General features: G+C 38.3%; 1 protein-coding gene across 8 annotated transcripts in view; it reads right to left on the bottom strand.

Moving 5' to 3' along the window:
* The window catches only part of COBLL1 (cordon-bleu WH2 repeat protein like 1), a 164465-nt gene that overhangs the window by 55302 nt on the left and 93795 nt on the right, over positions 1–15368 (bottom strand). For all 8 annotated transcript variants that reach the window (XM_032880320.1, XM_032880318.1, XM_032880316.1 and 5 more), the window contains one exon: positions 5431–5619. In XM_032880320.1, coding sequence (XP_032736211.1) covers positions 5431–5619 — 189 coding nt within the window. The remainder of the gene's footprint in view (positions 1–5430; positions 5620–15368) is intronic.

The following is a 15368-nucleotide window of genomic DNA, read 5'->3' on the forward strand; positions in this document are numbered from 1 at the left end:
AGTACCTAAACCAAAATTTAAGAATTCTTAGGGAGTTCAATATGATTTGTGCCATGGAATGGATTTTTAACAGTGTGTTCTTCAACTCTATTCACCTATTATATAATGTATTTACTACACACGTGTCATTATTTGACACTTTTCAATAAATGTAAGCATGTTATGAAATTGTGAAACTCTTCTGGGATTCATACTGCCATATTATTGATTTTTTTTTTTAAATGAAACTGACCCACACTGATCCAGTATTGTCATTTTTCATAGTCTACTTTTTCCAACAGGTGGCACTGTAATCCATGTAAACCATTTCTGAGCTAGTTCTCTGACCCACCCAGGGCCAGTCAAAACTGGGCTTACTCTCAACTCTGCTATAAACCAGTGCTGTTGGACAGGTAAATCCAGGTCACAAATCATATGTAATGAGTCTCTGGGTAATTTTACAGGCAAAGGCCAGAAAGGTGAGATAGCTTGCCTGAGGTCACACAGCAAGTTACAGAATCAACCACAGGGCCCAGGATCTCTAACTTCAAGTTCTATGCTTTCTTTATTTGTGTTTTCATTCACTTCATTTTCAGATTTGCTCAAATCAAAACAAATTTCTACTTAGGGTAGGAGCATAAAAGAAAAATATATCTTTGTTTATTATAAATGTTGTTGATTCCATTCCTCCCTTTTGTGGGAGAGTACTAGTATAGCCACACAATGCTCTTTCCACAGGCTAAAAAAAGGGGGATTAATGTTAATCTTTTGCCAAATCTCCCAAATGAAAACTACTTTTAAAGTACCCCAAAGAGAGGTGCCTGGGTGGCTCAGTCATTGGGCGTCTATCTTCGGCTTAGGTCATGATCCCAGGGTCCTAGGATCAAGCCCTGCATCAGGTTCCCTGCTTGGCAGGAAGTTTGCTTCTCCCTCACCCTCACCCTCTCCCCCTCCCCCTGTTTGTGTTCTCTTTCTAGCTGTGTCTCTCTCTGTCAAATAAATAAAATCTTTAAAAAAAAAAAAAAAAAGGATCCTTTCAAAATAAATACATACCTACATACATACATACATAAAGTATCCCAAAGAAAACAGAGGGAAAAGAAACACTTATTTTGTGAGGAATAATTACATACTGGGCAGACTGATCTAGAGTGACAGGCAAACATACCCACATATTTCCTTATTCTCTGTAGTGTTCGGCTCATAAGCTCATTTTCATTAAAAATTAACTTTCCCAAGTACTCAGAGACACCACTACTTACGCTGTTGCATACTGTAGCACCTTCTGAGGAGGGCAGCCCCTAGGCACCTTATCTCTAACAGCAGTGTCCTTTAATGCTTACTTTAAGTAAGGCACAGAGCAGCTCTGTCTGGTGAAAAAGGTTGTTTACTCTGCCCACGCACACACATACACAGATATATGTTTATGTGTGTATATATGCATATATGTACACATACAAATATATACATATACACACATAGTATACATATTTATACACACACACACACTACATACATACAGACACACAGACACACACTATGGTAAATATTTTAATTCCATCTCCCTTCAATCCAATCATCCATGACAAGAACACAGAAATGCCCAAGGGTTTGCAGGCTGGCACCATAACTACCCTCAACATAAGCAAGGATTACAAAAAGGCAAGATGGCAGACAAGAGTGACTTCTGGTCCTTAAAGATGCATTATCATTAAACTCTAGTATCAAAAGACTGTAAACAAGAGTAAGGTTATCGACCTAAATCAGAAGCGTTTACTTTCCCCCTGAGCATAAAGTCTATAACCACTTCTGACCGTATTGTGTTCCCTAATCTGAATAAGCTCTTTGGTGAAAATCAATGTACAAATAAGGGCATTCTTCTGAAGATAATGCTATGTGTTCACATTCCTGCAAATGGAACATTCTAAGCATATCTCTGAGTAAGTTGTATAAGAAGACAGAGAGAAACTTGAAAAATCTTCCCCAAGAAGACTTTTGGGGGTGGGGCTACCGGGTGGCTCAGTGGGTTAAGCCTCTGCCTTCGGCTCAGATCATGATCTCAGGATCCTGGGATCGAGCCCCGTGTCGGGCTCTCTGCTCAGCGGAGAGCCTACTTCCCCCTCTCTCTCTGCCTGCCTCTCTGCCTACTTGTGATCTCTCTCTCTCTCTCTCTCTCTCTCTCTGTGTCAAATAAATAAATAAATAATCCTTAAAAATAAAAGAAGATATTTTGGGGGGGAATATACATATATATATTTACATATTTTATATATATTTATATAGAGATATATATCTGAACTTAAATGAAGCATTTAAGTTTTCTTAATATTCTAGTCTAATACTAATATTATTTTTCAAAGGAAATGCATATAAATAATACTATCAAAATAAATATCATACACAAGGAATATTTAGACAAATTAAGAGAAGATGGCCAAAAGAATTCTATTAAAGACTGTTCACAGTGACATTATGGAACTCTGAAATATCTAAAAGAACATTATATAGAAACTTATTTAAAATCACTCTTCCTTAACCTCCCACCAAATTCTTCTACTACTTTGCTGAAACTTTCCCTACTCCATTCATAGTAACAAAGCTCAGAAGAAGTTTAAGTTATCCATGTCATGGGTCTTTACTTTAGGTAGCTAAAATTTGTATTTTGTGCAATTTGTTGTTACAGCTAAAGAGTGTTTCATTTTTTAACCATGGGCCAATGGTAGCTCCAACATTCAAGATACTCCAAATTATATTTATTTTTTTAAAGGTTTTACTTATTTATTTGAGAGAGACAGAGAGAGCAAGAGAGAGAGAGAGAGAGAGAGCATGAGCAGGGGGACAGGCCGAGGGAGAGGGAGAATCAGTCTCCCCGCTGAGCAGGGAGTGGGAAACAGGGGTCAATCCCAGGACACTGAGATAATGACCCAAGCCAAAGGCAGATGCTTAACTGACTGAGCCACCCAGGACCTCCACTCCAAATTACACTCTTAATATATCCCAAATTGCAGCCTAAAATATCTATAACCACTCCTAACAACCACTTTTAATCATAAACACTTCATATTAAAAAATGAGTCCGTGCATCTACAACTTTAGTCATTCCTGAATGATAAAACTATTAGAACAAGTCCCTGAACCAAATCCCCTAGTGAAAACACTGATATGAAACAAATTCTGCTCTCAGGAAAATTTTTCAGCCCTAAACAAATTTTATCATATGATCGCTCCGATATGAGGAATTTGAGAGGCAGAGTGGGGGGTTGTGGCGGAAAGGGAAGGAAAAAATGAAACAAGATGGGACTGGGAAGGGAGACAAACCATAAGAGACTCTTAATCTCAGGAAATAAATTGAGGATTGCTGGGGGGTGGGAGGTAGGGATGGGGTGGCTGGTTGATGGACATTGGGGAGGGTATGTGCTATGGTGAGTGCTGTGAATTATGTAAGACTCATGATTCATAGGCCTCTACCCCTGAAGCAAGTAATATATTATATGTTAATTAAAAATAAACAAACAAACCACAAAAACAATCAGAATTTGGGACATAACTTCTCTGGTCTCTATGTGGAGAAACTGTCTTTATTTAAAAGATCCTAGGAAAAGAACCAGGGACTATCCAAGCAAACGTCTCTAAAACTTAACCATTTAAGTCGTTACCTCCATCTACATCTAAGAGTTTAGGGAGACAATATTCATTTTAATGTATTTATTAAATGCCTGCTATATTCCAAGAAACTGTGCTTAGCACAATAAAATAATGAAGCCTGCATGGACCTTGTGGTTTAATCAAGAAGACAAGACATGCATATTAATTAGAGCATAGAACACTATATGGTAACTCAATGGTATAAAATGTCAGAGAGTTTGGAAGTTGGGGGTAAAGTTCATGCTGGGAAGATTAGGGAGCTTTTATAAATAAAAGTGTCACTTGAGCTACTAACTTTCAAAAAGGTGTGGAAGTGGAAAAGTAGACTCTCTAGAACCAAAGAGTCACGTGGCTAAAGCCTGTGATATTCAAAGGTGAGGAGGGAAGGAAAACCCTACTTAAGAAGAAAGTCTGAGAAGTACTGGTGAAGAAACCATTGTTACCTCTCAGCATCAGTAAAGACCTAGGAAAAATACTGACTTTTTAAAAAAATGACTTCGACTTCAGGGAGAATAAGAGGAACTGCCTTCATTACCCCTCGCCACATCCATTGTCATTATTATTTTTAAACCAGGGTAATAGGATTATTTCAATGACTGAAGATGATAGCCAGAGTTTCTAACTCCCAAGATGCCTTCCTTACCTACCAGAAGCACAACCCATGTGATTACCTGCATCTGAGCTGGAAGCCCACCAAGGACAGACACGGGTCTCTCAACCTCCTCAATACAATTCAACGTGTGATCTCCAACACCACTCTCCATACAAAATCAACGGCAAAATGCAACTTATTTAAATTTAAGGAGAATTTAATACCCAATACTGTGTATTGTTAATGCTAACCCTTTCTATTTTCACATACTTTCAATAATTTGTGAACTGACACCTCAGCTTGATGGTAAGTCTTAAGATTAAGGTTATCTTGAATGAGTTTCTTCTAGATAAAACCACGCAGTAAGAATGCATTACCCAATACGTTGCTTATTCTTTTGTTCTACACACACTCTCTTTCTCTCTCTCCCCACAGAGGTCAAATCAGCTTAGATTTCTAAAACAGGACTCCTGATAACAAACGGGCAGTTGAAGGTGAAAGGTAGAACAAGACCAAGCATACAACTCATGTAACTTTCCACTTCAAAATAAAATGGAAATTTACACCTGGCTTTATTCCATTTTTCCAACTTTTATGCAGGTATTAAAAATATCATTCTCCTAAATCACATTTTCACTTCTTGCTAGGTTAAAGTTTAATTTTACATTTCTATTAAACTTATCCACATTTTTAATACATTAATAAAATCCTTCAAAGAACTAAAAAATCCTACTAGTTTTACAGATACCTAAGAGAGTATGACATTTTAAGAGTACTTAATAACTTCTGCAAAAGCAAATTCAGAGAAGCAGCTTTAAAAAGGAAGGAATAATTTGAAGAGGAAAGGAAAGAATTTTCTTATAGGCCATTGGTGTGCTTTGTAAGTTGGACTAAACAAAATTAATATAACAACTGTTCCTCTGGGAAAGGCTTTTTTTTTTTTTTTTTTTTTTTTTTAAAGAAGACTTATTAAATAAGTAGCAACAGAAAAAAAGTCACTCTAAATTTCAAGAGTCACTTGACTGGGACTGTGGAATTCATTGATACTAAAATATTATTAGATAAACTTTATCACCTTTGGCATATTTAATTGATAACTGAGTGACGAATGAAGTATTTTGTCAAAGAAAAAATCAAGAAGTATATATGCAACAGAGAGTATCAATGACCGAAGAAGAAAAGGAACTCCTGCTCTTTCATTTGCTGTGTCGTACCTGCCATGAACAGTAGTCGATTTGATAATATCCCCAGGTAGCACCACTGAGAGTTCAATGTCTTTATCTATTGTGTTTTCTTTCTGTTCCATGATGCAAGTAGAGGATTCTACAGTATCATCAACTGGAGAGGCATCGAGATATCTGGTCTCAGCTGGAGGAAGTGGTGCCTTGGCTTTTGGTTTTCTCCTTAAATAAAACAAAACACAGAAAATAAAATATTTCTATTTTTAAAGTAACTTTCTAATATGACCTAACTTAATAAAAACACAATGTGCATGTATGTTTTTCACATCTAGGTAAAAAATGCACCAAAATGTTTACTGCTTATTAGAGATGTTGGAATTAAGGGATTCTTGTTTGTTTGTTTTTGCCTTCTTTAACTGGCATTTTCTTTTGCTTTCAACAATATGACTACATTATCTGGTACTAAAAAAAAAATGATAACAAATAACTTTGATATTCACCTCCATTAAGTTCAACTAATGTGTTTTAAATATAGTGAAGAAAAAGTGTAATACTTTTTTTGATGAGATAAATCATAAAAATCCTTACTATGTCAGGATGGAGATCAGCATCTCATTCCCACACCTCATAACAGCTCTTACCTATGTTTCTTTCATCCTGTTTCCAATCTAGTGTGTTCTGCCTCTCTATCCAGACAACCCCTACCTACTCTTTGAGGTCTAGCTGAAACCACCCTCCCCTAACCCCTCAACATTCAGAGTCTCTCCCTATATAGCATATACAACAGATTCCATAAATTTAACATTTTTTCCATTTTTTTCCTGGGTACCAGTTTCATCTCTCTGCCTACATTTATAACTCCCTACAAAAAAGAAGCATGCCATACTTCCTATTGCACTTAGCGATGAACAATGAACTATGATTGGTTATTTGATGGAATATATTTCTGCTTCAATGAAAAAAAATCTATAAATAATTACTCTAATAAATGTTTCAGTGTCACAAGGGCAACCTATTAATCTATTTATAACAGAAATAGGTAGTAGACATCCTGAAGAAATTCACATGGGCCAATTCACTGACTTCATGGGTTGAAAAAATAAAACAAAAATAAATATAAAGTAACTACTAGTAATGACATATACCTTAGCTTTTGAAAATGTTACCTTTATGAAAAGCTAATTGCTTTTCGAAGAACTACTACTGCTTTCCAGAAAAATATAAAGTTTAATTCCTCCCTCTCCCCAATTCCTACACAAAGTAAAAAACCAAACAAGATAAAAGAGCTTCTTTGTAAGTAAATATGTAACATCCACACATTTGTCATTTGCAAAATTTAAGGTTTCATAAATCCAAGTACCTCTATGCATCTGATGGCAGGGAAAGCAGAAACAAGCTTCCTACACTGTACATTAATTTTCTAAAATAATAAGCCTTCCATTTTTAAGATATAATTGGACAAATATAATGCGCTTGAGAAAATATTTCTTTTACACTAGTGACAAAAGTGAATTTTTAAAAGTGTAACGATTAATACACTTATAAAATATCTATATAAAGAAAAACTTTATCCAGTTTCAAAACGTTTTTAATCTGTAGAAATTAACTACTCATGGATTCAACAGACAATTACCTAACAGACAATTATGTGGCAGATTCACCTAAACACTGGGGATGTAAAAATGGTAAGACCCAGTTCCAAAAGAGTTCAAACCTCCAACGGACTGATGGATACATACAAAATGATGATAAAGTGTGATGATTGCCCTAATGTAGATACACAGATGATACAGCTAAAGCTCATGGAAAGAGAAACTTTCTTAGGAACCCAGAAATGTATGACAGATGAGAAACGTGAGAGGAGTTTAAGGGAATGAATAGAAACTCACAGGAAAAAACAAGAAATAATTGATATTTCAGACACAGGCCATCAAATGGAGACATGAAAGAAACTGCTACTTTACAGAATTGAACAGTTTGGTAAAAATGCACAGAAAAGTTAAAGGAGTTAAGAAATCAGTGAGTCAATTCTTTAAAAACATTGATTAAATAAGAGAATTCATTAAAGCAGCTCGGTATATAAACACACTAAAGTCAATGGTGTATATAAACAAAAGCAAAACTAGTCAGAACGTACAATGGGAAAAAAAAAAACTTACTTTACAATAGCCACAAAAATGAATCTTAAAAATTGTTCTAATATGTATAACAAGAATTTTGAAAAATCTGTATGAAGAAAATTTTAAATGCCAAATATTCACCTTGGATCTCTCCCTTCAAATCCAGATTTGTAAATCCAATGCCTGCTTGACATCTGGAGTCAGATGATTAACTGCAATCTCCCACTTAATTTAACTTCTGATTCCTCTTCCCAGCTCCTCCAAACCATACCCCTTTCTCTCCAAGTCTTCCCATCTCTGTAAATCACAATTCTTCCAGTTGCTTAAGCCAAAAAAGTCCCCTCACACACACGGTTGCCATCCAATCCATCGACAACTTCTGCCAGCTCTACGCGATAGACCTGGCTTCCACTGACAGCCCTGTTCACTGAACACCTCTCTGTTCAAGCTGCTAAGCAGTCTCCCAGCTCCCAGCATTGCCACTTTACATTCTCTTCTCAACACAGCTGCTGGAGTGATCCTCTGAAATTGTTAAGTCAGATCCCCGTACCTCCTCTCGTACCCTCCAATGACTTCTGACTTCACAAAGAATAAAATCTAGAGTTTTGTCCTCTTACCTCTGGTCTCTCCAATTTCCTTTCTACCTGCGCTCATGACCCTCCACTACTGTGACTCCTGCCCTTCCCTTGAACACACCTAGAATAATCCACCCTCTCCCCCTTTTTTTTTTTTTAATCCTATAACATTCCTGACAGAAGATCCTCACAGGATCTGCTCCTAACTTTAAAATTATTTGTTTTACGTTTTGCCTTAGGGTTTATCAGCAACTAACATACTTGTTTATCATGTCTCCTTCCATTAAAGATTAATTAATTACATGACAGTAGGGACCGCCCTGTGTCACACATATTTGAAAATGCATAGAATTTCTGGAACAATGTCTGCCACATAGGAGACACTCATATTTACTGAATGAATGGGTTTTTACATCAGTGAGTACTTCCTACAAAACAAGAGGCACCTATGCATATAACTGGGAAGAAAAAGTTCACCCCACCAAGGAAGAGAATGAATTTTTACGTCAGAATTACCTGTTGGACTTTTAGACACTGATTATATTTTATTTTTAAGACAATGTGTACTGAAAAATACATACTGGATTCATTAGCAAGAAATAATTGGGAAACTTAAGGTGTTAAGAGTTTCATCAGGAAGGCTGAAGAGAAGCCACAGGCAGGGAGAGAAAGCAGCAGGGACAACTATGTCCTCAGTGGAGTTGGCTTTCAAGAGTGGCAGGACTGGGGTCTGACAAGCACCTTCTGCTGCTGCCATCCTCCTCCCAGCCCTGGCTTTCATCATGCCAGGCACTTTGTCATCTCCAAATGTGGCCCATCCTGGTCTCCATTTGAAAGCCACCCCCATCCTCTCTACCTTTACCATATTCTTTATCCTTTAAGGTCCAGACTGAGTCACCATTCCTTGGGACATCTTTCCTCTTCACTGCACACCACAGCAAATTCCAATTAACAGTTTTAATGTTCTATGTATGTGTGACTCTTATTTCTTAAAGTACTTTGAGTCTGTGATGAAAACTCAAATTACTAAAGATAAGGCTACTTAAAAAGAAAAATGGAGAACAGAACAAAGCACTAATTGAAATATTATTTTACATGGAACTTCTATTAAGAACATCCTAATGTTCCCTATTATTCAAATAACAAAGTATTTGTCACCTTTGGTGGTGATAATTGGAAAGCAAATTGGTCATCAGACCAAGATCTTTCTATGGTGAACTAGAAATCCAACCAGGATAGATGCAATGTCTAAGTAATTAATAATGAATACAAAGGAAAAATTAAGTGTCATAAAACAGATGAGTAACTTAAAAATTCAGAGCAATGAAAGCATCTCGAAGCTAGCTTTGGGGGAGTGGAAAGGTATACTTCAAAGAGAAGAGATATGTGACTCAGTTCTTGAAAGAAAAGTAGACTTTATGTAGGCAGAACCTGTAGGATCATTTATGTGTTGGTTCTCTATTGTGATCCATTTACATTAAGTTTAGCAATGTGTCTGCAAATTAAAGTTTGCTTACCACACAATGTAATCCCTCCAGAAGAATACTGTGTAGAGGTCTGGATTTGGTCTGAATCCTGAGAAGCTTTTAGATTTTAACAGTTTTTCGTTTTTCCTTTTTTAGGATTTTATTTATTTATTTGACAGACAGAGTTCACAAGTAGGCAGAGAGGCAGGCAGAGAGTGGAGGAAGCAGGCTCCATGCTGAGAAGAGAGCAGGATGCTGGGCTCTATCCCAGGACCCTGGGATCCATAACCTGAACCAAAGGCAGAGGCTTTAACCCACTGAGCCACCCAGGTTTCCCTGTTAACAGCGTTTTACTCAGCAGCAAAAATTTTTTTTAAGATTTTATTTATTTATTTGACAGACAGAGATCACAAGTAGGCAGAGAGGCAGGCAGAGAGGGGGAAGCAGGCTCCCCGCTGAGCAGAGAGCCTGATGCGGGGCTCGATCCGGGGACCCTGAGACTATGACCTGAGCTGGAGGCAGAGGCTTTAACCCACTGAGCCACCCAGGTGCCCCCCCTCCAGCAAAATTTTTAAAATACCTTTTACCACCTCACATTTCTTCCAACCTTTTGAATTTTTTGATTGAGATGCTCTGAAGCAGTAACAAAATTAAATGTCACCCAAAGCCAAAGATATAGTGAAAATAATCAAAATTTATAGTCTAATCCAGGCATAGGAAATTCTGGTAATACAAAAAAACAAAAACAAAAACAAAAACAAAAAACCCACACCACATCAACATGCAATAACAATTATAATTTACTGCTTAAGAATACTAATTTCCATTAATATTTTAAAATCACAGTAAATGTCATTGAAGTCTCCCCATCCCCTTTATTTTTAAAAAACTTTATTTACTTGAGAGAGAGCAGGAGCAGGGTGGGAAGGGGCGGGGGGCAGTGCCCATGGAGAAGCAGACTTCCTGCTGAAGGAATGGATTGACACTGGGCTCAACCCATGGACCCTGAGCCTGAAATCATGACTGAGCCCGAGGAAGATGCTTACCCACCTGGGCCACCCAGTTACCCCCCACCCACCCATCCCCTTCCTTTTAAATAAAATATTTGAGCCAGTTTTCCTACCCAGGGGATTTTCACATAAGCTCTTCACCAGTGGCCTAGTTTGACTATCAGTTTTCACTGTATAGAGGTGTTACTGTAACAGAAAACAATAGCAAATTTCACACAAGAGTGATGGAGGGGAAGTTATACTGAAAAGATACAGAAAACTCCTCGAGGTCTGGACAAATATGCACTAATCAAGTCTTAAAAATAACAAGCCAGGGGCACCTGGGTGGCTCAGTGGATTAAAGCCTCTGCCTTCGGCTCAGGTCATGATCCCAGGGTCCTGGGATCGAGCCCCGCATCGGGCTCTCTGCTCAGCGGGGAGCCTGCTTCCCCCTCTCTCTCTGTCTGCCTCTCTGCCTACTTGTGATCTCTGTCTGTCAAATAAATAAAAAAAAATTAAAAAAAAAAAATAACAAGCCATAATATCACAAATGAATACGGTGAATTGAGGAGCATTATTTACATCTATACTCTCATTTACAATTGATTTACATATGAATGCATGTTTGTGTTTAAATCATGACATTGTTTTTCCCCCTCAGCTAGAGGTATAATTGGTATAAAAAAACACTGCACAGTATTAATGTATGTGATTTGATAAGTTTGTACATATGCATACACACGTGTTCCCATCACCACAATCAAGATAATAAACCTATACATCACCCCCTCAAAAATATTGATTTATTCATTAAATTTATCTCAATATTATATTCAATTTTCATAATGAAAATGAAGGTACAATTTTACACTATGCCGTAACATTTTTAAAAATAGCAAAACATAATTTTATCACAGAATTCAATCGGTATCCTATTTGTACTGATTGGGGTTTTTTTTATAACTTTATTTCCAAAGTACTTCAAAATCATGTGCCCATTTTCCTAAAGATTTATTTATTTATTTGACACACACACAATGAGTGGCGGAGATGCAAAGGGGGAGGGAGAAAGAGAATCTTAAGCAGGCCTCACCCCCAGTGTGAAGCCCCGCATCAGTCTCTGATCCTGAGATCATGACCTGAGCCTAAATCAAGAGTCACCTGCTCAACCAACTGGGCCACCCAGGCACTGCTCATGTGTGCATTGTACACATTATTCCATCTCTGTCAATATTAAATCCTGAAAATAAATGAAAAGGAGCAATAAATGAGAAGCTCGGCAAAACAACAGAAATCTACTCAAATACCTCTTAGTTTGGAAGAAAAAAAGCTTTAAATTATATATGAGATATATGTACGTCTGTAAGCGGCTACTCAAGTCCAACGGGATCTCATGTGTTTGCTCTATTTATATAGTATTTCTGTATTCACTCAGGGAAGTACTTTACCAAATACAGCTTCAATATTAAAGACAAAAATATAAAAGTGGAATAACAAGTCTTAAAACAATAGGCTTTTTACATATTACATTCTAATGACCAAAAATAAATTGAACAGCCACCCTTCCAATATTATAGTATTATACTAAATAGTATTATAATATTAAAGTATATAGACCTTCAGTATAGAGGGCCCCCAAACATATGATGTATGATGTTGGTAAGTGTTGGTATGGCAGCCCTTCAAAATAACTGGCCACGTTTGGTAGCCTCTAAGCCATGCATTTCAGCTATAAATTACAGACCAGTTCCTCAAAGCAATTTCTTAGTGTCTCTCTCTGCATTTAATGAAATAAGAAAAAATTGTAGTCAATAAAAATCTGTTCCAATGGTAGGCATAACATTGTGCTACATGCTTGAGGAAAACAATTAAGAACAACAAAAGGTCCCTTTTCTTGATGAGCATATTTGAAGTACAGTGAACACAGCAAAATGGCTTTAAAAGATAAACAGTAAATGAAAGGCAACAAAGGGAGGCCCCAAAAATTACATGACTCTGAACAGACATTTCTCTGGTCAAGGTCACCAATCACCTATGTGTGTCCAAATCTAATAGACAATTACCTGAGTCATCTCAGTTACACTTGAGTAAGTTCCTAAATTCCAATAAGGGCACATTTCATAGTTATGCAGTTAACTGTGCTTGGAATTCTTTTCCCTCAGTTTCTTTGTGTGACAACACAATCTCTTAAGTTCTTCCTCCTTCACTGTCACTCCTCAATCACAATGCGCTCATCTCCCTGCCCAGGCTCTTTCCCTGCCCTTTTCTCTTTCTACAACTCTCAACTGCAGGTGATTTCATCAAACTCCAAGGCTTTAACTATCATCTGTAAGTTGATGACTCTCAAATTCACTTCTCCAACCCTGACCTGTTTATTGAACTTTGATTTATATGCCCAATAATCTCATGGTCATCTCCATTTGGATGTCCAATACGTATCTCATAACCCATACTCTGGATTCTCCTCTCTACCCCGATCCCCATTCTTATCCAATCATCCCCCGCTATTCCCCATGCCTGTAAATGGCACCACACTAAACATCCCATTAACTCAAACAAAAGTCCTAGGTATAGTTTTATTCCTCTCCATCACTACCTTCTATTTCCAAGCCACTATCAAGTCCTTTGAGCTCTTCACTCTAAAACACATCCTGAATCTGTGTACTTGCCACCAGCTTCTTACTGTGTACTTGTCACCAGCTACTTACCACCCTGGCAATTAAAGCATAGTCTCTTGTTAGGACTATTGCAGTAGCCTCCTGACTGATCTCTCCTGTTTTTCCTCTTGTGCCTTAAAATCTATTCTTCGCAGTAGTCAGGAGTGCTTTTTTTTTTTTTTTCAAGATTTTATTTATTTATTTGACAGAGAGAGAGATCACAAGTAGGCAGAGAGGCAGGCAGAGAGAGAGGGGGAAGCAGGCTCCCTGCTGAGCAGAGAGCCTGATGTGGGGCTCGATCCCAGGACCCTGAGACCAGGACCGGAGCTAAAGGCAGAGGCTTAACCAACTGAGCCACCCAGGGGCCCCAGGAGTGCTCTTTTAAATATGTAAATCTGACACCTCGCACCTATGATCCTTCACTGGCCTCCAAGTGCACTGAGAATAAAACCCAAATTCCTACCGTTGGTGTACAAGGCCCTAGATGAGCCATCCTGGTGGCTGTCAAGGTGTGATTTCAGAGGAGCAGCAGCGGCGGCACCAGGGACTCTGTCAGAAATGCACGTTGTCAGGCTCTACTGCAGACCTATACTAACAGAAACACTGTGAGTGGAGTCCTAGCAATTTGCATTTCACAACTCCCAAGTGATTCTGATGCCTGGGAGTCTCCAAATGCACTGACCTAGCCTCTGCAAACCTCTGAGCTCCCCTCAGGTTACTGTTTCAACTTCCTCTGTAATTCACACTGGCATCCTTTCCCCTCCTCAAATAGACCAAATCCTTCATCCCTGAGGATTTACACAGCTGCTCCCTCTATCCAAAGTGCATTTAACCTTCGAACTTAAAACTGCCTGCTCCCTGACCTCATCCAGACTGCAGATCAAATGTTTCCCCCATAGAGGTATTCTCTGACCACACAAAAGAGGTGCCAATGACGATCTCCACCCATCTCTCCCTATTCTGCAAGTACCTGTTTTGTACTCATCACATTTACCACTATCTGCTATCATCGTTTTCATTCCTGTATTCACTTGTTTATTATTTGAGGTCAGCCTCTAGAATGAAAATTCCATGACAGCCGGGACCTGGCCTTTCTCATTCTCCACTAGCACCTAGAACGTCAAGTGCCACAAGGGTGGTCGGTAAGTGTTTGCTGGTTTAATTGAGGGAAGAAAAGAGAAGAGGGAGGGTTCTCTCAGTTCCCTTAGTTCACGGGACGATGAGAGCTTGGTGAGTTGCTGAGAATCAAATATTTCTGACCAGTCAGAACTAGAAAAAATTCAAAGAGACCAAAAAAGGTAAAAGTATTAAATCCTCAGGAATATTTTAAATCTTCTGCCTATTGGAGGGGGTGGGTGGGTGGGTGGAGGAGACAGGATTAAGAATTAAATAGGACCAGACTGAATTCTAGCTTGGAAAGAAACCACCTCCATTTTGCCCAGATGTTCAGTAAGTTGCTGTGGGTCCAAATTCAGATGTTCCATCTATAGCTTAACGTGACCAGTGAGGACTGTGATTAATAGGAGGAAAGAATGACTTAATGGAATGCCTTTCTCAGATACATTTGGCATAATGTACCAGATAAAGAGGCAAAGATATTCTTCACATCAAAGTCAGCACTTACTAAATGCTAGTGCCTGCATGTCCCTAAAATGCCTCCCAATGGACACAACAGAAAAATAAAATAACTTCATCCTATTTTATTACCACGTCATCAAAACAGAAAATGCTTGAGCACTGACTCGCTGGTGGAAACTGCCCAAAGTGATTTACATCTACTAACTCATTCTCACAACCCTGTATATGGTAAGTGAGCCCAGCATCATGTTCCAGATGAGAAAACTGATGGGCCACGTGTTTAAAGAACTTAGCTATCAGGGCTGGGATGAAGGTCTAAGCCCAAGTCATTGGATGCTAAAGCCAGTGCTCTTAACTATTATAATGTGTCATCCCTTTGGGAGCTGAAACTTCCATTCAAAACAACAACAAAGATGAATGGACAAAAGCCAAGTGGTAGAGAAAAAAAAATGAGCCGTTACTGAAGAACTACTGCTAAACACTGGGCAGGAGCCTTTGGCTACATTTAATCTCATGAGGCAGTTGTCATTGCCATTTAACTGGGGTCTACAGAAGTTAAGAAACTTGCTCCAAAGCACACAGAGCA

This window comes from Lontra canadensis, unplaced genomic scaffold (genome assembly GCF_010015895.1).
Source record: "Lontra canadensis isolate GAN:19392208 unplaced genomic scaffold, GSC_riverotter_1.0 scaffold69, whole genome shotgun sequence".
In the NCBI taxonomy this organism is placed as follows: Eukaryota; Metazoa; Chordata; class Mammalia; order Carnivora; family Mustelidae; genus Lontra; species Lontra canadensis.